Raw genomic sequence first — 27,569 nt, forward strand, 5'->3', positions numbered from 1 at the left:
ATTCTAAGCATTCTATGCTGGGGTGGAGGGGGGGGGGTGTAGTGGGAGGAATAAAGAGCTGCTGAGGGACAGAGATGCAGCAGATGACAATCTTCCTTCAGTCTCAGTCTCTGCTTGTAGTTTCCATCTGCACAGGTAGGAGAAAAACTGGCTTTCTGGGGAAGGCATAAGTAGGACACAATGGTAAGTTCCGTATAAGTCACATGATGCAGTAACTGAAAATAAAGATGTGAATTTCTGTATAAACTAAGAATCTAAAAATGTTACTTTATTAGTAAAAGAGGTTTACTAACCTCTGCGCTGGGGGCTCCAAGATGGCGCTCGGTCCGGATGTCTAGAAGTTAAAGTTCTTGCGAATCTTGCGAGAACTTGAGCTCCTTCTCCCTGGCTAAGAGCGGGGTGCTGCGATTGGATGCGCTCGCTGCCAGGGAGAGCATAACCGCGCCCACCAGAACTTGGAGAACAACGCCTACTATGACTTCCTCGCCTCATTTGCATATGAGGCAACAAAACTAACGGAGAGTGTAGCGGCCGAACTAGGATATCAGGATATCAGTGAGAGAAGCCCCATAAGGTCGTATAAGAATTTAACACACTCTTTTCTGATGAAAGGTCCTATCTATTTAAAGTGTAAGTCTAGCATTTTAAGACCACACTGTATAGGCGATCTGAATTCTTAAAGGGGTTGTCCGGGTTCAGAGCTGAACCCAGACATACCTCCATTCATCAGAGCAGTTCATGCTCCGATGCTCTCCCTTGCCCTGCGCTAAATCATGCAGGGCAAAGGCATTTTTTGGAGATCCAGTGACGTACCGGGCTCTCCATGGGGCTGACAGGAAGCCCGCCCATCAGAGCCGGTGACGTCACCGAACACACTGCTTCCGCCCGGCAGTGTGTGATTGTAAACAAGAGCCCTTGCCCTGCTCCGATACTCAAGTCGGGGGGGCTGCCAGGGTGAAATTATGGGTATGTCCGGGTTCATCTCTGAACCCAGACAACCCCTTTAATGGCTGCTCAGCACCTTCAATACTGTGTGGGCATTTGGAAATATCTCTCGATGTTTGGGAATGGGTGCTACAACAAACTAAGTATCCATCAGTCCTGCACTTTGTGTATCTCAACAGTTTTTACTCCATAGTGTGTACCGTGCCCCATAGTTTTTTTTACGCAAAATTTGGGTACTTGACACGTCCCAATATGCACGATGTGCAGGAAACCTGACGGATTGATTAGGCTACTTTCACACCAGCGTTTTTGCTGGTTCTGTCATGGATCAGCAAAAACGCTTCCGTCAAGATAATACAACTGTCTGCATCCATTATCTGGTTGGATTATCTTTATTAGCAATAACGGATCAGTCATGAACACCATTGAAAGTCAATGGGGGATGGATCCATTTTCTATTGTCCCCATTGACTTACATTGTGTGTCAGGACAGATCTGTCTTGCTCCGCACCACATTGTGGACAGAAAAATGCTGCTTGCAGTGTATTTCTGTCCACGATGGGGATGCAACCGAACGGAATGCATTCAGTTTTGTCCCCATTGACAATGAATATGGACAAAATGGAAACTTTTCCCCCGCTATTGAGATCCTATGACTGATCTCAATAGCGGAAAGGGAAAGCGCAGATGTGAATGTAGCATTGCATGTTTTTTTGAGCTGTCTAAAGCTGTTAGTCTTTTGGTCCGCATGTCCTGTGCGGGAATCACAATCAATGTGTTAGCGTGTTTTCCTTTTCTCAGGCGTGTATCTCTGCATGACCTTACTTCCTCAGAATCATACTGAAATAATGCTGTCAGTATGATTCTGTATAAGTAACGTCATGCAGAGACACATAGTCATAAATTAGTGTAATGTAATGCACTCCTGCGAAACCACTAGTGTTCATAACGGGGAATCACGGCCACATATGGAGTGTCATACCCGCACAGGACGCTGGCGTTAAATATAGACCTAAATATCCCTTCAGATGGAATGACAGAGCAGCAGATTCAGGAAGGAAGCGTTCCTTCCTGACAATCTGCTGCTCACTGGTGGAGGAGACTGTTGAATTTTACATGCAGTGATCTCCAGAGTATGGGGAAGAGCGATTGCTAATGCCATTGCAGCAGATTGTGTTTACACAGCACAATCTGCGGTCGGCAGATGTGCGCAGAAATGATTGGATTGAATGAGCTTTTTTACTTGTTCATCACATAATTGGCAGTACATTTGCACTGCTAGATAATCACTAATGAGCGTTCCTATGAATGCTTGTTAGCGATTCTCGGCCATGAAAAGAGCCCTTAAGCGATAAATCTGGAGTAAAACTCGTCAACATACATAACTACACACACTCTCCCACCCACTTTTTAAAACTTGTATGTTAGGGTTCAGGCGTTGCCATTTCCTGCGTCCTTGCAGAGTAGAAAGGTACTCCATCTACCAACATTTCTAGTAGCAGTTGGTGAGGTGTTGTACTCTCTTCCACTGGTCACAGCAAAGATTTCCTGCTTTAAAGTTTCCAGGTGGAAAAGGAACTGGACCCAAGCTTCTGGGTAAGCAGAGTAGCTGGGGGTAAGGATAGTTAGGGTCTCTGGATCTTTGTCAGGTTCTAGAAGACTGAAGACATCAGCTGTGGTTTCTTCTGGATGATCCAGCAGGAATTCAAGACCTGTTAACCAAGAAGAATTTGCAACGGCACTTGCAGACACTGGCCTGGTGGCACGTTCATTCCCAGATTTAAGTCTTTAAACCCTGTGGCATGATCGTCAGTTTGAAAGGCTTTCATAACAGCAACACTATTTGAGGCAATCTTGTGTAGTCTGAGGTTAGCCTCAGAAAGCATACCTTGTGTCCTTTGGAGCAGGTCTATGGCTTCTTCGTCTGTAGGTAAAGACTTAAGTCCATCGTCAACATAAGTCTCTCTCAACGAAGTGTCGAGCATCCACACCGTACTCCATACGTATATTGCAACAGCGGGTGAGGGACTATTTCCGAAAACGTGTACCTTCATGCGGTATTCAATAATCTTATTGTTTATGTTGTTGTTACGGTGCCACAGAAACCTTAGGAAGTTCCTATGGTCTTTGCGTACAATGAAGCAGTGAAACTTTTGGTTAATATCAGCAGTTATGGCAACTGGTTCTCTTCTAAACCTACAAGGTTGTTTGTTAGATTCGGGCTAGTGAGAAGAACATTGTTTAGGGGATACGCCATGATGCTTGGCACTGGAGTCAAATTTTATTCTGATTTTGTTTTGGCTTACGTGGATGATACACTCCGAAGAAAGGCAGGTACCAGCATTCATCGTGTCTTAAGTGGTGGCACTGGTTCGGCGTGATAATTGTAAAGGGTCCTTTTCATAAAGATGATTAAATGGACCTTCATTTCAGGCCTGTTCTTTAGTGTTCGTTGAAGTGAGTTGAATCTGGATAGAGCCTGTTCACGATTGGTTGGGAGCTTGACCTTTGCAGCACAAAGAGTTAATGGTGCAACCCAGCTGTTAGACTCATCCTGGAAGAATTATTTGTCCATTATTTTGATGAACTTTGTCTTCAACTGACAAGGCTATTTTGTTGTCCTCACTTGTAGTACCAAACACTGTGGTACCTAGGTTGTCATCACAAAGGACAGGAGTAACATCAGGTACTTGGATGATGTCAAGAGGCTTCTCCTTTACTTAATAATGGTGAGGGCACTGTTTGAAGTGGGATGCATGTCCATTTCCCAACACGTACATTTTGAAGGAGTGGATCTCAGATCAAGTACGCATCCTGGCCAAGCATGCATTGTGTATAAGGTGCATCGTCAGGTTTATCGCACTGTTCGCGTACTTTATGTACTCTGAGAATGTCCCTTCCTAGCAGGACTAAGATTTCAGCACCCAAGTTCATTGCAGGAATCTAATCAACAAGGTGCCTTAAGTGAGGATGTTGATGTGCAGTTTCTGGAGTAGGAGAATCTCTTCCCTTTCGTCTGGTATCTGGTCATACTCAACTAATGTTGGTAGGTGTATGCCCTCTCTCCCCCGTTGATATGAGACCATGAACCCATCGACCCTTCTGACGAAGGTCTCTACATGACCAGAACAGATTCTGAGAGTATATGGTGTGGCGTGACCCTCTATGCTAAAGATCTCAAAGAACTTAGGCTTAACCAGTGATCTGTTGCTCTGTTCATCTATTATGGCATGCATCCTAGCAGCTTTCTCAGGATGACCTTTTGGGTATATCTGGACTAGGCATATCTTGGCACAGCATTTGTGAACCATGCCTTTTCCACAGACTTCTGTGCATGAAGAAGAAACATTCTTTGGCTGGGCCATGACTTTGTTTTTTCCACGCTATGATTTGAGACACGGGTGGAGGTAGGTAGTTGCTGTGGGTTGTCTGGATGTGGAGTAGGATGCATAGCTGTTACATGTCTGTCGCTACTGCATTCTGTGCACTTTGACAACTTTACAGTCTTTCGCAAAATGGCTATAAGAAGCGCAGCACTTGTAGCATATTCCAAGATTCTGGAGAATCTCCCTGCGCTCTTGTAAAGTCTTTACCCTAAGCCCACGACATTTATTAAGAGGATAAATAGGACACTGACGATTAGGGTCTTTATCTCTGTCATCCACAACGTCCTGATCAGTAGGTGAGGTTCTGAGGGGTGAGATGTTGTATGGTAGCTTAGACACCCCTGGGTTGACACCATGAGTGGTGTCCAGGTAGACGTGGGTCTGTCTTTGCCAACTCTGACATGAGAAGGTCACTTAGATCTTGGAGCTTGTGATAGTCTTTGTTCCCTATTTTTGGTAAATTTTGCAGTCTCTTGAACAGCGTGCTTTATATGGCTTCAGAGCTTCCATAGGCTTGCTGAAGTCTTGCCCATTCAGCAACAAGACCTGCATCTGGGTGGTCAACATGGACTGTTCTCAGTCTTTTAACATGATCTGCAGATTCTAGTCCCAGCCACCTTTTTATGAGCAAATCAAGTTCCTCAGCAGTAAGGTTGAGATCAGCAATAGCAGCCTTGAAGGTTGATCTCCGGGCCCTGTAACTCTCTGGACAGTCGTGAAACCTTGAGAGGCTGGTGTTAATGAGCTTACGACGTACCATATATCTGGCAAAGTCATTCAAGTCTGATCTCTCACTTGTGCCAAAGTAACTTGTGGAACCCCCTGGGTGTGAAAGTTCTCTGGTGATGTAGGGTGAGGTTTACCAGGGTAAAATGATGTTGCATGAGCGTTTTTAGCTGTGGTGTAGTCTAAGGCTTGTGCTGACTGTGGCTTGAACTGCGGCTTATCACTGGAAGTCACCTTGTTGGCATGAGTTGATGTGGTTTGAGGCGTAGATATACTTGTGTAGACTTGAAGAGGCTTAGGCATATACAGTGACGAACAGAAATATTTGAACACCCTGCGATTTTGCAAGTTCTCCCACATAGAAATCATGGAGGGGTGTGACATTCACATTGTAGGTGCATTCCCACTCGGACAGAAAAAAAATCTAAAAAAATCTGGAAATCACTGTATGATTTTTAAAGAATTTATTTGTCTTGCACTGCTGAACACAGTATTTGAACACCTGAGAAACAGCAAGAATTCTGTCTCTCAAAGACCTGTTATTGTGCCTTTTAAAAAGTCCACTTCTATTCCACTTATTAATCTAACTTAGTAGCACCTGTCTGAGCTCTTTAAAGACCCCTGTCCACCCCACAGTCAGTCAGACGCCAACTACTACCATGGGCAAGACCAAAGAGCTGTCAAGACACCAGAGACAAAGTTGTAGACCTCCACAAGGCTCGAAAGGGCTATCGGACAATTGATAAGCAGCTTGGTGAAAATAAACTGTTGGAGCAATTGTTAGAAAATGGAAGAAGCTAAAGACTCAGTCTCCCTCGGACTGGGGCTCCGTGCAAGATCTCACCTCATGGGGTATCGCTGATAAGAAAGGTGAGGAATCGGCCCAGAACTACAAGGGAGGAGCTGGTCACTGACATGAAGAGAGCTGGGACCACAGTTTCAAAGGTCACTGTCGGTAGAACACTACGCCGTCATGGCTTCAAATCATGCATTGCATGGAAGGTTCCCCTGCTCAAGTCATCACATGTCCAGGCCCGTCTGAAGTTTTCCAATGACCATCTGGATGATTCAGAGAATGCATGGGAGAAAGTCATGTGGTCAGATGAGACCAAAGTAGAACTTTTTGGTCTAAACTTTACTCGTCGTGTTTGGAGGAAAAAGGACGAGTTGCATCCCAAGAACACCATCCCTACTGTGAAGCATGGGGGTGGTAACATTATGCTTTTAGGGTGCTTTTCTGCGAAGGGGACATGACAACTGCACTGTATTAAGGAGAGGATGAATAGGGCCAGTTATTGTGAGATTTTGAGCAACAACCTTCTTCCCTCAGTCGTGGCTGGGTCTTCTAACATTTTGTTAGACCAACCGATAAGAAAAACTCTAAAGTGTATTACAATACACTGGGGTCTAGCATAAATTACTATAACCAAAAAGAACCAAACCAATAACCCTACAAAAAATGAGGAAAACACTCATAAAATGTTTATTAAGACAAAAAAGTAAACATACAATGACAAAGGGACAAGGCAATGTGGGGGGGGGGGGGGGACGCCCCGTGTATCGGAGCCGTAAACCCCCACCCTCACATATACCGTACTGACAAAGGGACGTGCCAGAAACACAAGGTGCTGGGCCGCATTGTAGTGGGTGAGATGTAGATTCACTCAAAATAACATGTAGATAAATGCATACCCCAGGTGTACATGGAATCGCCTAATCACACATACCATGGTTGCCCACCACAGTAAGTGGCGGCCATGGCCTGCCTATATGGTAGAGCAAAAAAAACGGTCACAATGGAGGATGACATCATAGCAGAGCAACAATGGCATGTGTAAGAAGTAACCAAATAGAGGCACAAAGCATGAACTACAGAATGCATAAGTTACCCATAATGTTTGGAGGTACTAAGTGTCTGACCAGAGCTGCACCTCGACGCGCGTTTCGCCAGGAAAAGGCTTTGTCAGGAGGTGGGGAACAAACATGGGTGTCCATCTTAAATAGTGAGGTCCACATCCGGCATTATAGTTGCGCATACGCCTAGTGAATGAGGATGTGACGTCATAGGAGCGCACCAGCGGTCGCCTGGAAACCACGCGCAGCACGACCAAGCCAGAAGGCGGGAGCCACGCTAAAACAATGCGCAGCCACACCCCCTCCATCCCGATCGCACGGCTACGGAGCGCCCATGAGACCAGCTATAGGGGCGCCCCCACAATGTCGCACCACAGCGCACCAGTGCGATGCGCAAATGCCTAGTGGAGACAATGTATGGAGAACACAAATGAGGCAAATATCATATTGTCTGGGCAATGGAACAAATACAAATAGATAATACTATTCTATACAGACAGCGTAACATATCATTAGTGCAATCAAATACAATACATATTGAAACAACCTACAGAATATGTTACCAAAAAAATAATACATAAAAGCGATATTGACAGATTTTTCTCAATGCGCTTCACATGATGCATTACTAAAAATATTACCCTGTGATTTAAAGTGCTAAGTAGATGTAAAGACCATATTTCATAAACCTATAGCAGTGAATCAACATATGATAAATAGTATTAAAAATATGTATAGTGAATAATACAAAATTCATATAATAGTGATACGGTACTGACACGTAAGACGCATGTCAATAGGCTAACACGTTGATACAATCAAAACATTAATAATATAATGTACAAAATATTGTGCTAGAAAAATATGATTTTTATTTTTTCTAGCACAATATTTTGTATATTATGTAATGTTTTGTATCACTATTGGCCTATTGTCTTGCATGTCAGTACTGTATCACTTTATTATATGAATTTTGTATTCACTATACATTTTTAATACTAATTTTTTTTTATGATCGGTTGATTCACTGCTATAGATTTATGAAATATGGTCTTTACATCTACTTAGCACTTTAAATCACAGGGTAATATTTTTAGGAGTGCATTTAGAAAAATCTGTCAATATTGCTTTTATTTTTTTGGTAACTTTTATATTCTGTAGGTTTCAATATGTATTGGATTTGATTGCACTAATGATATGTTACGCTGTCTGTATAGAATAGTATTATCTAGGGCTGCAACGATTAATCAACGTTATCGATAATATTCGATAACTGGATTCGTTGTCAACGAATCTAGTTATCGAATAATCGGCCGATTCGTTGCTATGCCTGCGGGTCCTTGAACTTTAGATCACCGCATCTTTATTACCTTACAATGAAGCTCCAGTAACTGGCAGAGCGGCGGCGTAACGTCACTTACTCACGTGACGCGCATGCTCCGCTTGCTTAATTTATAAAGTAGGCGGAGCAGGCGCCTCACGTGAGTAAGTGACGTTACGCCGCCGCCTGCTCTGTCTGTTACTGGAGCTTCATTGTAAGGTAAAAGATGCAGTGATTTTAAAGTAAAAGTTACTGCCGGTTAAGGAATACTTCTGTGAGCGGCCGGGCCAGGGCTGTTATGGGGAGGGGGCATCTGTGTATGGCACTGTTATGGGGAGGGGGAATCTGTGTATGGCACTGTTATGGGGAGGGGGGATCTGTGGATGGCACACATAGCGTAAGATGCTATATAGTGTCACCCACAGATCCTCCTCCCCATAATGGTGTCATCCATAGATCCCCCCCCCCCCCCCCCCTCCATAAGTGCCATCGACAATTTGTTTTAATATGGCCTTTGAACATCATTTTTCAAGTAAAATTATATGAACCCCCTCTTGTCATTTTGGTGTTTTTTCCCGATTAATCGATGAAATTATAGACAACTAATCGATTATTCAAATAATCGTTAGCTGCAGCCCTAGTATTTATTAGTTCCATTGCCCAGACAATATTGTATTTGCCCCATTTGTGTTCTCCATACATTGTCTCCACCAGGCATTTGCGCATCGCACTGGTGTGCTGTGGTGCGACATTGTGGGGGCGCCCCTATAGCTGGTCTCCATGGGAGCTGGGCGACGCGCGCTCCGTAGCCCTGCGATCGGGCTAGAGGGTGTGTGGCTGCGCATTGTTTTAGCGTGGCTCCCGGCCTCCTGGCTTGGGCGTGCTGTGCGTGGTTTCCAGGCGACCGCTGGCGCGCTCCTATGACGTTGCATCCCCATTCACTGGGCGCATGCGCAATGATAATGCCGGATGTGGACCTCACTATTTAAGATGGGCACCTGTTTGTTCCCTACCTCCTGACGAAGCCTTTTCCTGGCGAAACGCGTGTCGAGGTGCAGCTCTGGTCAGACACTTGGTCCCTCCACACATTATGGGTAACTTATGCATTCTGTAGTTCATGCTTTGTGCCTCTATTTGGTTGTTACTTCTTACACATGCCATTGTTGCTCTGCTATGATTTCATCATCCATTGTGACCTGTTTTTTTGCTCTACCATATAGGCAGGCCACGGCCGCCACTTACTGTGGTTGGCAACCATGGTATGTGTGATTAGGTGATTCCATGTACACCTGCGGTATGCATTTATCTACTGTTATTTATGGTGAATCTACATCTCACCCACTACAGGTCGGCCCAGCACCTTGCGTTTCTGGCACGTCCCCTTGTCAGTACAGTATATGTGAGGGTGGGGGTTTACGGCTCTGATACATGGGGCGTCCCATCCCCCATTGCCTTGTCCCTTTGTCATTGTATGTTTACTTTTTGTCTTAATAAACTTTGAGTGATTTTCCTCATTTTTTTTTGTGGGGTTATTGGTTTGTTTTTTTTGGTTATATTGGTCTTCTAACATGACAACGACCCGAAGCACACAGCCAGGATAACCAAGGAGTGGCTCTGTAAGAAGCATATCAAGGTTTTGGAGTGGCCTAGCCACTCTCCAGACCTAAATCCAATAGAACATCTTTGGAGGGAGCTGAAACTGTGTTGCTTGGCAACAGCCCTGAAACCTGACAGATCTAGAGGACATTTGTGTGGAGGAGTGGGACAAAATCCCTGTTAGTGTGTGATAACCTGGTCAAGAACTACAGGAAATGTTTGACCTCTGTAATTGCAAACAAAGGCTTCTGTACCAAATATTAACACTGATTTTTCTCAGGTGTTAAAATACTTATTCGAAAAACGGAAATGGCTCACCTCCTCACAATCGCAGAAAGGTGCTCAGATCTATATTGATACACCCTTCAAAAATGCATATATCTAGTACTAGTAGACTGGCGCACTAAACATATGGGACATATGGACAAGTCCGAATCACAAGAAAATGTATTATACACACGAAAAAAATATATAATAAAGATAAAATGTTGATAAAATAAATAAAAAATGCCTGGAAATACAAAATGTTGTACATTGTTGCAGTAAGTATCCAACAGCTAGCTCAGTGAAATTCGCATCATAAAATATAATACACCATTAATGCCATATGACCAGTAACTAGCTCCTGTTAAAGCTATTGATCACTGGTCCTCTAAATCTTAGAACCGGTAATGATAACCCACTGTTGTGGACTTAACTTTCCTTGTCCTGGCTGCTCGATAGTATCGTAATGTTTTTCAGGACCCGCTTGACACCGGCGTCCCGGCTGTTTCTCAGTCAGCGTCCCATGTGTATTCGGAAGATGGTTAGTACTTCCGGAAATGACGTAGCTGGCAGACAGGACTGGGACTTTCAATTTTTCTTAGTCTGGATCCTCGATCCAACGCTTGATGATGTCAAAGTGATGATCGCATACAAGCTTACAGTGCATTGCTAATCCTCACGATAAAGTCCATTCTTTTAGGAAAAGGGTCCTATCTCGATTTTATGCCAAACACGTTTCGGGACGACTCTTCCCTTCAGTGGTGAAGAATGCACTTTATCGTGAGGATTAACAGTGCACTGTAAGCTTGTATGCGATCATCACTTTGACATAATCAAGCGTTGGGATTTTGGGTATAGAGCTGAGGACTTGGTTTGCTAGTTTGTCGCTAGAACATCCGCAATACCCAGTCCCCATAGCTCTGTGTGCTTTTTTTTTTTTTTTTTTTTTTTTTTTTTTTTTTCTCTACACAATAAAAGATTTTATAGATATGTAAATTACCTGATGAGTCCTGTCCCTGACTCATTTCAGGGACAGGACTAGTCTCAGGGTAATTTGCATATGTATGAAATAGTTTTTTTTTTTTTTTTTTTTTTTTTTTTTTTTTACTCAATAAAAGCACACAGAGCTATGGGGACTGGGTATTGCGGATGTGCTAGTGGCCATCTAGCAACCTATGTCCTCAGCTCTATACACAAAATTTCGGTGACAGGTTACCTTGAAGTTACTTTACCGGAATACCCCTTTAATAATGTTGGTACAATGCCTTGCAATCTGGACCTATAGGGGAGAGTAATAATATAATACAACATTTTTATATAGCACCACCATATTCTGCGGCGCTTTACAAATTCATAGAGTTCATGTACAAAACAAATATGGCTAATATGCAACTGAAACACTAGGAGTCGGGCCCTGCTCGCAATAGATTACAATCTATGAGGAATTGGGGGTGACACATAAGGTAGTTGATTGTGATGAGTAGGCTTTGAGCCATTATTGAACTGACAGGAGTGGTGCCGGCTAATCTGCTTCGGGTTTGGGACCAAGAGGATAGAGTTCAGGCCAGAAGAGTTGGTGGGGGAGAGTTTTAGTCGGGGACTAGTCCGTTTTAGGTATCTTGATAAGCCTGCCTGAAAAGATGTGTTTTTAAGGCACGTTTGAAGGTGAAGTTGTGAATTGACCTAGTATTCCGGGGCAGAGTATTCCGGAGAGTAGGTGCAGCTCGAGAAGTCTTGAAGACGGGAGTGAAAGGTACGAATTATGGAGGTTATTAATCTTAGGTCGCTAACAGAACGGAGAGCACGAGTAGCCTGGTACAGTACAGACCAAAAGTTTGGACACCTTATTCAAAGTTTTCTTTATTTTCAGGACTATGAAAATTGTAGATTCACACTGAAGGCATGAAAACTATGAATTAACACATGTGGAATTATATACATAACAAAAAAGTGTGAAACTGAAAATGTCATATTCTAGGTTCTTCAAAGTAGCCACCTTTTGCTTTGATTACTGCTTTGCACACTCTTGGCATTCTCTTGATGAGCTTCAAGAGGTAGTCACCTGAAATGGTCTCCCAACATTCTTGAAGGAGTTCCCAGAGATCCAACTAAACGCAAACCGGATGGAATAGCATGCCGCTGCAAGATGCTGTGGTAGTCGTGCTGGTTCAGCATGCCTTCAATTTTGAATAAATACCCAACAGTGTCACCAGCAAAGCACCCCCACACATCACACCTCCTCCTCCATGCTTCACGGTGGGAACCAGGCATGTAGAGTCCATCCGTTCAACTTTTCTGCGTCGCATAAAGACACGGTTGGAACCAAAGATCTCAAATTTGGACTCATCAGACCAAAGCACAGATTTCCACTGGTCTAATGTCCATTCCTTGTGTTCTTTAGCCCAAACAAGTCTCTTCTGCTTGTTGCCTGTCCTTAGCAGTGGTTTCCTAGCAGATATTCTACCATGAAGGCCTGATTCACAGTCTCCTCTTAACAGTTGTTCTAGAGATGTGTCTGCTGCTAGAACTCTGTGGCATTGACCTGGTCTCTAATCTGAGCTGCTGTTAACCTGCGATTTCTGAGGCTGGTGACTCGGATGAACTTATCCTCCGCAGCAGAGGTGACTCTTGGTCTTCCTTTCCTGGAGCGGTCCGCATGTGAGCCAGTTTCTTTGTAGCGCTTGATGGTTTTTGTGACTGCACTTGGGGACACTTTCAAAGTTTTCCCAATTTTTCGGACTGACTGACCTTAAAGTAATGATGGCCACTTGTTTTTCTTTACTTGGCTGCTTTTTTCTTGCCATAATACAAATTCTAACAGTCTATTCAGTAGGACTATCAGCTGTGTATCCACCTGACTTCTCCACAACGCAATGATGGTCCCAACCCCATTTATAAGGCAAGAAATCCCACTTATTAAGCCTGACAGGGCACACCTGTGAAGTGAAAACCATTTCAGGTGACTACCTCTTGAAGCTCATCAAGAGAATGCCAAGAGTGTGCAAAGCAGTAATCAAAGCAAAAGGTGGCTACTTTGAAGAACCTAGAATATGACATATTTTCAGTTGTTTCTCACTTTTTTGTTATGTATATAATTCCACATGTGTTAATTCTTAGTTTTGATGCCTTCAGTGTGAATCTACAATTTTCATAGTCATGAAAATAAAAACTCTTTTTGAATGAGAAGGTGTGTCCAAACTTTTGGTCTGTACTGTAGATGGAGATGAGGGAGGAGGTGTATGGAGGTGCAGCACTGTGGAGAGCCTTGTGGGTGAGGGTGAGAAGTTTGAACTGTATTCTGTGGTGAATGGGAAACCAGTGAAGTGACTGGCACAGACATGTTGCATCAGTGTAGTGATTGGATGGATAATGAGCCTGGCTGCAGCATTTAGGACAGACTGAAGGAGGGGGAGAGTTTAGTGAGAGGGGGGCCGATTAGTAATGCGTTGCAGTAGTTAAGACGTGAATGAATCAGGGCAACAAGAGTTTTTGCCGTTTCCACCGTGAGAAAAGGGCAGATTCTGACGATTATTTTTGAGGTGCAGACTAACAGGCTCGTTTAAGTGATTGAATATGGGGAACAAAGGAAAGATCAGAGTCAAATGTGGCCCCAAGACAGCGGGCATGTTGCACAGGAGTTATGATAGTGCTGCAGACCGAAGAGTACACAACACCTTTTAGCAAGATTCAAATTAGCAACCTTCTGCTAACAAAGTAGAGGTAAAAAGGTTTCCTGGACTGGACACTAGAGCCACATGGTAATGCCTGACACGTCAGATTTATTGTCAGTTTGTGTCAAAGAAAACAGATCTATTCCCCATTGACTTTCAATGGAGTTCTTGACGTATCCGTCTTGGCTATGTTAAAGATAATGCAACCGGATCCGGTTTGCTCTCCGGTATGGGAAGGCAACTAAAGGGAACGGAATGCATTTAAAGGGGTATTGCCAACTGAAATATTGTATTTATGGCATATTGAACATACAGTATATATCATACATGCCTTGTTACACTTCCAGGACTCCCATCTAAGCAGGAATATATGTGAGCTTGTCTGTTGCTAGATGATTGGGGGCAGCACAGAATGGTATTGAGGGGTGCATGTGGCCCCTGGCCTGCAGGTTGTGCATCCCTGCCTTACAGCATACCTTTGGTAGCTTTACTTGCCTTGCTGATCGCAACAAATTAAGTTTGTACTTTATGCAAATGAGGCACAAAGTACCCACCACTGCATTTCTAATCTTTTAAAAGAGCCCAAGCCCACCTCCTTTCTTGGTCCACTTACCTCCCCTGTGCACTCCGAACTCTTTGCGACTGTTACCCTCTCCCTCTGCCTGTGATGTCACCTCTCAATTGTGTCAACATCTTACACAGACTGGCAGTCTTCCTGGCCTATGCACCACATGGTCTCACTATATGTGCTGTGTATGCACAGTGCTCCCAACCTTACTGTGGGACTAAAGAGATGGCTGTCATTCCACTTTTTGTACTGTGGTGCCCAGGATGTGGACACAACACAGACGGTGCGGAGGACATTAGTGGTGGTGTATTTCTTCTCAGTGGGAGAGAAAATTTCCCACTGACAAATAAGGGCCCACTATTGGGTACTGTGAATTAAAACTATTCCTTTATTTTATATTTACTTTTAAATGAGGTAATAGTCTTAATATTTTACTGTACCCCATAGGACGGGTTCACATCTGCACTGTGAACAGACTACCGGAATTCACTGTATCCGGCATACATGCCGGCTTTCAGCCGGACAAAAACTTCTGCACAGAGCATTTTTTTTATCCAGCAGTATATATTCCGTAAAGCGGTCAGATCCCATTACAGTGAATGGGGATCCAGCAGTGCACAATGTTATTCGGCTATGTGACTGTTGGAGGATAGTGATCCAAGATTATGCAGCTCCAGCTAGCAGTCAGTGATTTGGAAGTGTTAGGGGCTGCATGAGGCTATCTACAGCAACTTTTGGTTATCCATACAAGTCTACAGGAGGTAATGTTGATGAGGATGCTACAAATAGGTTAAAGGGATTCGGTCATGAGATTTTACCCCTATAACCTAAACATATGCCCATGTCTGTACTAATAACATGAATCCTAAGCTGGCCTTATTAAACCTGCTTGTGGCTCTATTGGCCCAAAAAAGTTTTTTTATAACCGGTCAATCACCTACCTAAGGTGCCCAAGGGGACGTCCGTTAATACAGGGTGCCTGGCCGCACCCATCGCCGTCTGGTGCCGCAATGCTCCCGCCCCTCTGCCAGATCCCTAGGCTCAACCTGATGCGCCCGTGCAGACTCCTGGCAGCGGCTTCGTTGAGCGAAGTGCGCATGCGTATCAGGCCGGCGCATGCGCACTTCGCTCAACGAAGCCGCTGCCAGGAGTCCGCATGGGCACACGCGCTGGATCTGGCAGAGGGACGGGAAGATTGCGGAGGCAGCGCTGAGGTTAAGAAGGCGGCACTGCAGACGGGGAGGGCGGCGCTGGGTGCGGCCGGGCACCCTGTATTAACGGGCGTCCCCCTGGGCACCTTAGGTAGGTGATTTGACAGGTTATAAAAAAACAATTGGGCTAATAGAGCCACAAGCAGGTTTAATAAGGCCAGCTTAGGATTCATGTGATTAGTACGGACATATGCATATGTTTAGGTTATAGGTGTAAAATCTCATGACAGAATCCCTTTAAGGAATAGTGTCTGCATTGTTGGTGAGATCACTCCTTTGGAGTAAAGCGGGTATTGACATCCAACTGCTCTGCAGACCATTACTACCAAGGTAGAGACTCTTTAACTTAAACGAACAGTGGTGGTCTGGGATTTTTAGGTTCATCTGTTGTGCTCCGGGTCCTTACTTGGTTTCTGGTTATTCATGTTCTGTTTGCAGAGGATTGAGGCCTTTTGAACATGTTTGGACTCTGTTTTAACTATATCTGTTTTACATGTGGTCAGGGTGGATTTGATTTAAATCAAACAGATTTAAATCACTAGTCAGTAAGGCTTGATTTAAATCATTAGTTTTTCACAGATTCATATTTGGACAATTTTTCTGTTGTACTTAGGAAGGAGAAAAATAATCATTACCTTAATAATAACAATTTAAATAGGATTTATTCAACTGAAACAATGACATTACAGCATGTTATTTGCTTAAACATCCATGTTTAACTAATTTGGCTAAAGAAAATATATATATTTTAAGAAACTTAGACTGTCAGCCCAGCCTACACAAGAACGTGATATTTTGAAGTGAAAGTGAAGAAGAAATATTTATATTCTTTTCACTGAACTTTAAACTTGGCACTGAAGGGGTTGATTCTGTATTTATAGGTTTGTAGAAGTTAGGATTAAGATCTTTTTCTCAACTCTTTATGTTATAAATTCAGTTTTCAATTTTCCTCAAAAAGCATTTTATATAAAAAAAATCTGATTTAAATAAAAAAAATCAGATTTTTTTTAATTTTTTTATTTATTTAAAATCATAGATTTTTATCCACCCTGCATGTGGTACAGACTAAATTTTTTTTGCGAGATACACAGATACCAAAGGTATGCTTTAAATGATGTTTGAATGCTGAACAGCACCTAAGCATTAGTTATATAGGCGAAATATTGGGGACCTGTAACCACTACTGACATGTCTGTTTTTAGTATTTATTTTTGGTCCACACAGCAAATACTGTGTGAATTGGTAGGTCTGTGTGGCGATCGCCTACAGTGCTCCAGACTGGAAAAAAATATCAAGGGGCCATTGGCTCCTAACCTGAAAATTTTTAGTCGCCAAATTTAAAATACATATAATTACGGTATAAGTAAAAAAAAATAAAAATAAGACGTGTTACCTTGTGTAGTTGCCTATTTGTCTCTCCTTTTGATTCGTTCTTCTAACCCCATCAATCTTGAGGCTCACCGTCCTTCGTTACACCCCCTCACTGTTCCTCCCTTAAAACCCCCACCTACTCTCACCCCCATGGCTACTGTAGTGTTCCAATAAAAAAAAAACGGGGATGCTTAGAAGCATGAGGTTTCCTAGGCTGCAGCCCACACTGTTATAGGTGCTGGGCCTTGGCACATTCGGTTCCAGGCCTCCGCTGCTGGTCTTGGGCTTCTCCATGAAAACTTTTATCTTGATGCCGCTGCAGCCAATCACTGGCCACAGTGGAGATCTGCTCCCCTTGCATCACAAGACAATTTAACATAATGCAAGGGAAGCAGTGGTCCGTTATTGGCTGTAACAGCGTCAAACAGGACGTTTTCATGAAGGGACTCGACAAGCAACGGAAGCTGGAGAGCAAACGAGCCTGGGCCCAGTACTGGGGATCAGGTAAGTATGATCACCAACAAAGGTCCTTCCAGGAGTTAATTTTGTAAGGGGGTTTCAAACCAGTATTCTTCTATATGTGACACAGAATGGGTTAAAATAAACTATCCCCACTGCAATCCTTAAAAGGCCAATTACTTAAAGGGGTTGTCTCATTACAGACAATGGGAGGCTTATCGCTAGGATGTGCCTCCATGGTCTTATAGGTGTGGGTCCGACCGCTGGGACCCGCACCTAGATCGATAACCGAGCCTTGAAAGTGAAGGAGGGCGCACTGCACATGCGCAGCTGCCCTCCATTGATTTTCTATGGGGCTGGCAAAAATAGCCGAGCGCTGGCTCAGCTATTTGTCGAGCCTATAGAAGTGAATAGGAGCGGTGGCCGGTCATGCATGGTGCACTTCAATTCACAATTTTTTTTATTTTTTTTGTAATTTTTATATATATTTTTTTTAATGCAGAATGCTAAGGCCTCTTTCACACGGGCGTGAGGTGAATGAATTGCACCCGCACTGAATCCGGACCCATTCATTTCTATGGGTCTGTGTACATGAGCGGTGATTTTCACGCATCACTTGTGCGTTGCGTGAAAATCGCAGCATGCTCTATATTGTGCGTTTTTCATGCAACGCAGGCCCCATAGAAGTGATGGGGCTGCGTGAAAATCGCAAGCAAGTGCGGATGCGGTGCGATTTTCACGCATGGTTGCTAAGATGAAAGTCTATTCACTGTATTTTCCTTTATAACATAGTTATAAGGGAAAATAATACCATTCTTTAATACAGAATGCTTAGTAGGTCAATTGAGGTTTTAAAAAAAAAAAATTAACTCCCCTCCTCCAATTGATCGCGTAGCTGCCGGTCTCCTGTTCTTTTTTCAGGACCTGTCAAAGGACCTGTGGTGACATCACTGTGCTCATCACATGATACATCACATGATTCATCACCATGGTAATGGACCATGTGATGAGCTCAGTGACGTCACCACAGGTCCTAAAGAAAGAACAGGAGACTGGCAGCTATGCGATCAATTGGAGGAGGTGAGTTAATTATTTTTTTAACCCTCAATTGACCTTCTAAGCATTCTGTACTAAAGAATGCTATTTTCCCTTATAAGCATGCTATAAGGGAAAATAATAAAATTTACAGAACACCGAATCCAAACCTGAACTTCTGTGAAGAAGTCTGGGTACCAAATATTAGGGATCGACCGATTATCGGATTTACCGATATCGGCCGATATTCAGGATTTTGAACGCTATCGGTATCGGCATTTATTTTGCCGATATTCCGATACCGTATGGGGAACACAGATTGCGCTGCTGATAGGCGCTCTCCGTGTTCCTCTGCAGCACAGGGGAGAAGGAGCAGTGTCTCCTCCCCCTGTGCTGCTCCTGCCGCTGCCGCCAATGTAAGGAGAGGGGACAGGAGGAGGGGAGGAGCTATGGCCACTGCTCCACCAATGAAGATTAATCTATCATTCATTCATATACAGGAGGCGGGAGCTGCAGAATCACATAGCCGGCTCCCGGCCTCTATGAGCTGTAGCTGCGATCTGCGGTAGTTAACTCCTCAGGTGCCGCAGATCGCAGCTACTGGTCATAGAGGTCGGGAGCCGGCTATGTGATCCTGCAGCCAGCTCCCGCCTCCTGTATATGAATAAATTAGAGATTAAGCTTCATTGGTGGCGCAGTGCGCCCCCCAGTATCAGACATTGGTGGCGCAGTGCGCCCCCCCCCCCAGTATTAAGCATTGGTGGCGCAGTGCGCCTCCCCCCCCCCAAGCCCCCCCAGTATTAAGCATTGGTGGCGCAGTGCGCCCCCCCTCCCCCCCAGTATTAAGCAGTGGTGGCGCATAGGGCCCCCCCCCCCCCCCCTGCTCCTCCGATCGGAACCCCAGCAGTGTAATGCTGGGGCTCCGATCGGTTACCATGACAGCCAGGACGCTATTGAATCCCTGGCTGCCATGATAAGCTCCATGCTGCTGTGTGCACAGAGCACAGAGCAGCAGGGACAGTGTGAGCTCCTATTCACCCTGATAGATCTCTATCAGGGTGAATAGGACAAGGGTTCTAGTCCCTAAGGGGGCTAAAAGTTAGTTAAATAAAAAAAAAGGTACAAACAAATAATAAAAACACCAAAATATTAAATATAAATGAAAAAAAGATTTACAAAAAAAAAACACATTAACATTAATTTTCAGCAGATTTGTGGGAATTTATTTTATTTTTTTTTTAAAAATGAAAATTCCCAGAATATCGGTATAAATTATCGGCTATCGGCCTGAAAGTTCACAAATTATCGGTATCGGCCCTAAAAAATCAATATCGGTCGATCCCACACGCGAGCAAAACGCGTTTACACTTTGCACTCGCCTGGAAAAATCGTGCATGTTTCCGGCAACGCACCCGCCTAAAGCTCTTGCAAGTTTTTTTTCTGCCATTTTGACATTTCTATAGGGAAGAATGTGGAAGGAAAAACATTGTTCACAGTTTAACAATTAAAAAACATAGCACTTAGAAGATAAAAGATCTTGTTTGAGCAAAAATTGCTGGAGAAAATTTGTGTGAAGGAGTCTTAAAGGAATTGGCCTAAATGAATAAAGCTAATAACATCATTGAGGACTTTTTGAGATAACTTTAATGTTTTTCTTCCCAGCTTTTTGCGCTCATGGATATGAAGCCTCCAATTTCTCGAGCAAAAATGATTCTTATAACTAAAGCAGCAATTAAAGCCATCAAGGTAAGTAGAGTAATACCTGTAGATGGATTATTTCTTAAAGGAGGTCACGCAGCCTTTCGAACAGGGTCAGTTTCCATAGTAGCTTGTACAACCCTGAATAGTTGTCAAGCTTTTTTTTATTTTTATTTTTTATAAAAAGTTCAGAGTGGCATAAACACAAGGTACTTGCTTACATTCACAGATTTCCCCACAAATCACTGGGTCTTCTCTGGTCTCTGTCAATTACTGGCCATAGCAGTAACCATGGAAAGTGGGGATTTTGCTTGTATCAAGAGGGACCAGAAAGCAAGGTGGCCACAGGGGATCTGTGGAGATGAGTGACAAAATAAATCAACAGGATGGCCACTTCAGTCTTTGGGTTTGACTGTTGGTTTGGTACCCTTAGTTTTAATACAATTGGAACACTTGGGAAAGGGGGAAAATGCATCAAATTACTATTTACTTTTGATGTGTCTGCACATGTGTATCATTATCCCAGCAGTCAGAATCCAGGCCTGAAACGTTGGCAGTGATCAGTGTGTCCCGTGGTTTACATTCATTCTTGTAGCTATCGGAGTTCTGCCGTGCACAACCACAGCGATGAACACTTTAGAGTTGGGCTTCATTCACACATCCGTGAGATACCTGACTGGCATTCTGCTTAGTGCAGGAGACTAGATAAACTGTGATAATCACCCATTTTGAATTGAGGATCCTGTCTTATCTATACACAGAAGTGATACAATTACAGGCAGGATTAGAATGACAGATGAGCAGGTTTAGCTTGTGACATGGAAAAAAAAAAAAAAAAAATTCTTTAAAAATGTTAAACATAAAAACATGATTTAAACAAGTTATTTCTCGTGCTTTTTTCCATTGGGGGACACAGACCATGACCATGGGTATAGCTTAGAGGTATTAGTAGGAGGGACACTATGCAAATGAAAGAGCTCCTCCTCCTCGGGCTATACCCCCAGACTCCACCAGGAGGAACTCAGTCTTTGCTTAGTGTCTGGTGAAGGAGGTTGACACTCTCTGATTCTACTCCTTTTTGTTATTTTTATTCTAGATGGGGACACAGGTCGGCATGGCGCCTTCCTGGTCCCCCGTGGAGTGCCCGCCGCCGTCTTTGGGACGTTGCCTGGCTGCCTCCATTTCCCCCCAAGAAGATAAGTGGATCCGGGCTCGACCTGTTAGCTCCGGCATCCCACCAGCTGCTGGGACGCCTGCTGCCTACCCTCCTCCAGAGCACTGTTCTCCTGGATTGGAGTCAGAAGTCTGAAGAGGCGCATCCCTGCTGGTCTGGACATCGAGGGAGCATGCTGAGCAGATAAGTGTTGCACAATCCCTCCCCCTCCCTCTGTGTCTATTTGTCTGTGGCTGCCTGGGTGAGCTTGAAGAAGGATCCTGATGGGGCACTTTCTTCATTTTGGCACTGGAGTACTGGCATCTCTTCCCCTTAAACTGTGGGCTTCAGCGCTTCTCTCGTCGGGCCTTGGCTGCTGCGCTCCCTCAGCGCCCGCCGGCAGGCCGCTCCTCCACGTGGTGCGCTTATTTTCGCGCATATTTTCGCGCTCGCGCATATTTTCGCGCTCGCGCAAATTTTCGCGCGCCATATTTTCGCGCGCGCGCTTATTTCCGCGCGCTTTTTTTCGCGCCATAATGACGCGTTAGGGGAGGCGGAGCCTCGGCATGCCGCTCTGACTCTCCTTACACCGGAGACTCTGTTTGCTCATGGCCGTGCAGCTCCTCATCACTCTACTCCGTTTTGTGCCAGGCAAGCTGGTAGCTCAGTGGTACTGCTGCTGTTGCCCCATGTCCAGGCTTTCTGAGTTCAAAGCCCCTTTCAGCCTTCAAAAATTGTTTATATTATTCTAGATGGGGACACAGGTCGGCATGGCGCCTTCCTGGTCCCCCGTGGAATGCCCGCTGCCGTCCTTGGACGCTGCCTGGCTGCCTCCATTGCCCCCCAAAGAAGACAAGTGGATCCGGGCTCGACCTGCAGCTCCGGTATCCCACCAGCTACTGGGTCTCCTGCTGCCACCCTCCACCAGAACACTGCACTCCTGGACAAGGAGTCAGACGCCTGAAGAGGTGCATCCCTGCTGGTCCTGGAGTCGAGGGAGAAGTTCTGCAGGAGCAGATAAGTATTACCTGCATCCCTGCCTTACCCCCCCTCCTCCACGTCCCTGGGGGCCTGCGGTCCCCGCTTGGGCATCTGCCATGTCCAGCGCGGCCGCTAAATTGGTCTTAGTCACCAAGGCAACCATGTCCTTTAATCCTGTGGCGCTAACGACTCCATCTCTCTCAGTGGTCCCCACAGTGGGTGACTGACTACGAAGAGGCAGCGTGAGCGGCAGCATCCCACCTCGGATGTCTCTGTCTCTCCACCCCCCTCACCTCGCCGGTGGCGCTTGCGGACTGCTCTTCCCCCTCCCTAGGGAGAGTACTCCGAAGGAGAATTATCCGGCTCGGACGAGCCACGTCCTTTTTGGACTATAGGGCATTTTCAAATCCTGTGACGCCAACCACCTCTCTAAGTGGTTTTCCACAGAAGACGCCCGAATACTAACAGGGAGCGTGAGCAGCAGCATCCCTCCTCGGATGGCTCTGGCTCTCCCCCACTCCCCCCTCGTCTAGAGGCGCGTTCGGGCGACTCTCCCCTCCCTTAGGGAGCGCAAGTCTGAAGGAGAATTTCCGGCTCTGATTAGGTCATGGAGCGGGACCCCTCGCCTAAGCTCTCCACCAGGGTGGCTGACTTAGTGGTGACTGTCCGAGACACCTTTATTCTCCAAGGGGATTCTCCTCCTTCCACTGGTCAGGAGTTCCCCCTTTTTCCGTCCAGGCAGTCGGAGACTACCATGTTCCCGGTCCATGAGGGATTTTTCCGCGGTCATGTCCAGGGCCTGGGGTGGTCTTAATAAGGTTCTCGACCACCCAGCGCATGAATATACTTTCCTTTCCCTGCTGACGGCGAGGAGAGGTGTCTCCTCCCCCTAAGGTGGATCCTCCGGTGGCCGGATTAGCCAATTATGTGGCCCTTCCTGTCTTAGTCAGTTCCTCTTTCCAGGATGCTGTAGACAGACGCATAGACTCTCTTCCAGGTCCTTTTTTCGCTGGCAGCGCGTCCCTGTGACCTACCTTTCACTCAGCAGGGGTAGCCAGTGCTCTCTCGGTGTGGTTACAACACCACCACCAGGAACTGGCGGTACGAGATGCGGCTACTAACACACTGGAGTTGGTTCTCCAGATGTCTCAGGCTTCTAACATTCTTTGCGAAGCTTCTAGGGACATTGTTTCCCTCTTTGCCCGCAGGTTGGCCATCTCTGTCACTCAGCGCGAAGAGATCTGATTGAAGGTGTGGGACGCTGACACACCAAGCGTTCCCTTGCTAATCTCCCCTTTGGGGTTTCCAGGCCTTGTGGGGATCAGCTGGACGAGTTCGTCTCTGCATGCCTTTTGCCGTTTCTCATCTGGTAGGCCGTCGCCTGCTTCCTCCGCCGGGGGTCTCAGGTCGCCCGCAAAGAGGCCTTCCTTTGCACCAGCCTTCCCGGCACTAGAGGGCCCAGTCAGCCCGCCCTGCTGCTCCTAGGCCTATCACATGTCCCGATTGCGGAATCCCACCATCGATTCCTGCGCTTCGCCATTATGGGTCGACACTGTCAGTTTGTCGCCCTTCCTTCGGGTTGGCGACCACCCCGCGGGTCCTTGCCACGGTCCTGGACCGCTCATGGCGCTTCTTCGTACCAGGGGCATTCCTTTGCTGCCCTGTCGGGACGATATCCGGATAGAGGCCCCCCTCTCTACCGCAGACCACGGACAGCGTCCGGATCACTGTTCAGTCCCTGGAACGGTTCGGCTGCCTGGTAACTTTCCCAAACTCCTGCCTCTTCCCGTCCCAGAGGCTCTCCTTCCGGAGGGTGATTTTGGACACCTCGGCTGCCAAAGTATTCTACCAGCCTTCAAGTCCTCCCAGGTCCAGGGGGCAGTGTCGCATCTGCTGCGCTCCCCGTGCCTCTCCATTCGGGAATACTTGCAGGTCCTGGGTCTTATGTAGCCTCTTTCGAGGCCTTTCCATATGCCCAGTTTCACACTCGCCTGGCGCAACAGGAGATCCTTTACCTTTCAGCGGGTTCGGGCAGTTCTCCCTTGGTGGCTGTTCCCAAAGAACCTGAGGTCGGGGAGTTCCTTTCTCGCATTCTCCTGGGCGATCGCCGCCACCGATGCCAGCATCCTGGGTTGGGGGGGCGTTTTCCAGTCTCGCACGGTTCAAGGAATTTGGCCGGCGGCAGAGTCTCGCCTTCCAATCAACTTTCTGGAATTGAGGGCGATTTTTTCCGCTCTCTCTCTCCTATTGGACCTCTCTCCTTGCGGGCCTCCCAGTGCGGGTTCAAACGGGCAATGCCGCGGCCGTGGCCTATATCGACCATCAGGACGGGACCCGCAGCCGGATGGTGATGCAGGAGGTGAAGTGAATTCTGACGTGGGCGGAGACTCACGTTCCGGTGTTGTCAGCAGTTTGCATTCCAGGAATGGACAACTGGACAGCGGACTTTCTAAGCCACAACACGGTGGATCCAAGCGAGTGGTCTCTGCATCCAGAAGGGTTCGAAGAAATCTGCCACAGATGGGACCGTCCGGATGTGGACTTAATGGCGTCCGGGTTCAACAACAAGATCCCAGTGGTCCTGGCTCGCGCCCGAGATCCGGAGGCGTACGGATGGATGCGCAGGTGTCTCCGTGGCAGGACTTCAGCCTCCTCTGTTTTCCTCTCCTACCAAAGGGTCTACGCCAGTTCGAGGCGGAAGGGACTCCGACCGTTCTCATCACCCCAGAGTGGCCTCGCCGCGCGTGGTTTTTCGGACGTGGCTCGGTTGCTGGCGGACGCCCCATGGCCTCTTCCCGACGGACAGGACTTACTGTCTCAGGGCCCGTTCTTCCACCGGAATTTGCGGTCTCTTCGTTTACCGGCGTGACTGTTGAAACCGCCATCCTGATAAAGATGGGGTTCTCGGATTCAGTGGTTAGGACCATGATCAGTCCGGGGAAGTCTTCTTCCTCCCGGATTTACTATCGTACCTGGATGGCCTTCCTATCCTTTTTTGAGGGTTCGGGGTTCCCTCCCCTTCGGTTTTCCATCTTGATGGTACTGTCTTTTCTTCAGTCTGGGCTTGTGCAGGGACTGTCGCTTAGTTCCCTGTAAGGTCAGGTTTCGGCGCGGGCCGTCAGAGGTCCCTTGCTCTTAAGGGTCCGGTGGTGACCTTTCTTCGGGGGTGGCGCATTCGGTTCCCCGTATGTTCCCCCTTTGTCTCCTTGGGATCTCAATTTGGTTCTGCGCGCTCTGCAGTCGGCTCCCTTCGAGCCTTTGAGGAGGGTCTCTCTGACTGTTCTCATCTGGACTTCCTTGTGACTATAGCTTCTGATACAGCTACATAGCGTAGTGATTAAAGTTCTGGGCTATTATGCAGTGGCGGTGAGTTCACGTCCCATCACGAGCTTTTAGGTCAGACTGGTGTCGAAGCTGGCCGCTCTTTCCTGTCAGGAGCCTTAATGGTTTTCCTCCAGGATTAAGTTGTGCTCCGTCCAGTCCCCTTCTTTTTGCCCAGGGTGGTCTCTCCCTTCCGCCTTGATGAGGATCTTGTCCTGCCTTCCTTTTGTCCTTCTCCGGCTAACCCCGAGGAACGCACTCTGCATTCCCTGGATGTTGTACGGGTCCTGAAGGTGTGTCTCGCGGCTACTGCTTCCGTCCGCCGTTCTTGGCGCTCTGGATCTGCTTGGCTATTTCCGCGGCTTGTCACGCTTGTGGTGGAGTTCCCCCGGCTAGAATTGCCGCTCACTCCATTGGGGCGGAGGGGGCTTCCTGGGCAAGACGCAGTCGTGCCTCTGCGTCTCAGCTGTGTACGGCGGCCACCTGGTCGTCCTTGCATACCTTTGCAAATTTTTGTCAGTTGCATTCACTGGCTTCGGCTGATGCGGCTTTGGCCGCAGGGTTTTGCAGGCTGTGGTTCCTGTTTGACCGTTGGGGCGTTCCTCCTGGCGGTGCTGATATTTTTTTCCCACCCCATGGACTGCTTTTGGACGTCCCATGGTCTGTGTCCCCCAATGGAAAAAAGCACGAGAAAAGGAGATTTTTGTGAAACTCACCTGTAAAATCTTTTTCTCGTCTTTTCCATTGGGGGACACAGCTCCCACCCATTATTCCTGTTGCAGGAGGGGTCTTTAGTTCAGTTTTTTGTTTCTGGTTGGACCTTATGGCTTGGTCCGATGGTTTCCATGATTTTTTCTTGCTCCTTCTCCTACTGCTTGTGCAACGCCTGAGTTCCTCCTGGTGGAGTCTGGGGGTATAGCCCGAGGAGGAGGAGCTCTTTCATTTGCATAGTGTCCCTCCTACTAATACCTCTAAGCTATACCCATGGTCATGGTCTGTGTCCCCCAATGGAAAAGACGAGAAAAAGATTTTACAGGTGAGTTTCACAAAAATCTCCTTTTTCCAACATATTCCCTTTAAAACATCTGATTGGCAGAGGTTCCAGGAGTCAGACCCCTGCCCATCTGATATTGATGACCTGCCCTGTGGGTAGGACCATCACTGAGAAAACCAGACAACCATTTTGATATATGCCCGAGGTCTTGTGACACATTTCTGTGCTGCAGCAGTATGTATACTCTCTAAAATACAGTACTCTTGAATATGTTCTTATTTTGCAATTTTTTTCTCAACAGCTTTACAAACACGTGGTCCAGATTGTAGAAAAGTTCATTAAAAAGGTGAAAGATTTTATTTACTTATTTATTGTGTGACATTGCCTTAAGCTTTTTACTCTGAAAAAGTTTGTTTTAGGCTAGGGCAGTGCTTCTCAAATAGTGGGGCGCGCCCCCCAGGGGTGGCGCCAGGCTCCGTAAAGGGGGGCTTGTTCAGGGCCGGCCTTTGGGGTGTGTGCGGCAGGGAGATGAGCGCTTCCATTGTGGAAGCGCTCATCTCCCTTCCTCTGATCAGAGGCCGGCGCAGTACGGAGCGGGGGCCGGGGGAGGGACTGGGAGGAGGAGCTGGGGGCCGGCAATAGCGGTGGGGCGGTGCGGTCACTGTACTATAGCCCCGTCCCACCGCTCCCTCCGGTATAATAGTACCGGGTATATCCGAATTTCTTCTGTATAATGCCTGCAGGCGGGCCGGGCGACCGGCGCGTCCCTCAGTGATGTCACGTGCCTGCGCCGCCTGCTTTATGAATGAAGCATTATACAGAAGGAATTCGGATATACGGTACTATTAGGAGTGAGGGGGGCATGTTTAATAACTTTAAACTGCGGCGGCGGGCACACGGAATCTGTGGATGGCACAGTTAAGTGGTGGGGGTCTGTGGATGGCACTGTTATGGGGTGGGGGGTCTGTGGATGGCACATATATAAGTGCCAGCCACAGATCCCCCTGTAACAGTG

The 27,569-nt window shown here is 46.5% G+C and overlaps 1 protein-coding gene across 1 annotated transcript in view; it reads left to right on the plus strand.

The window, feature by feature from the left end:
* SCAF4 (SR-related CTD associated factor 4) overlaps positions 1–27,569 on the plus strand; it is a 120,083-nt gene that overhangs the window by 11,379 nt on the left and 81,135 nt on the right. The window contains 2 exon segments of the mRNA XM_044284401.1: positions 20,070–20,153; positions 26,856–26,900. Of these exon segments, the coding sequence (XP_044140336.1) occupies positions 20,070–20,153; positions 26,856–26,900 (129 nt within the window).

Source organism: Bufo gargarizans, chromosome 3, assembly GCF_014858855.1.
Source record: "Bufo gargarizans isolate SCDJY-AF-19 chromosome 3, ASM1485885v1, whole genome shotgun sequence".
NCBI lineage: Eukaryota > Metazoa > Chordata > Amphibia > Anura > Bufonidae > Bufo > Bufo gargarizans.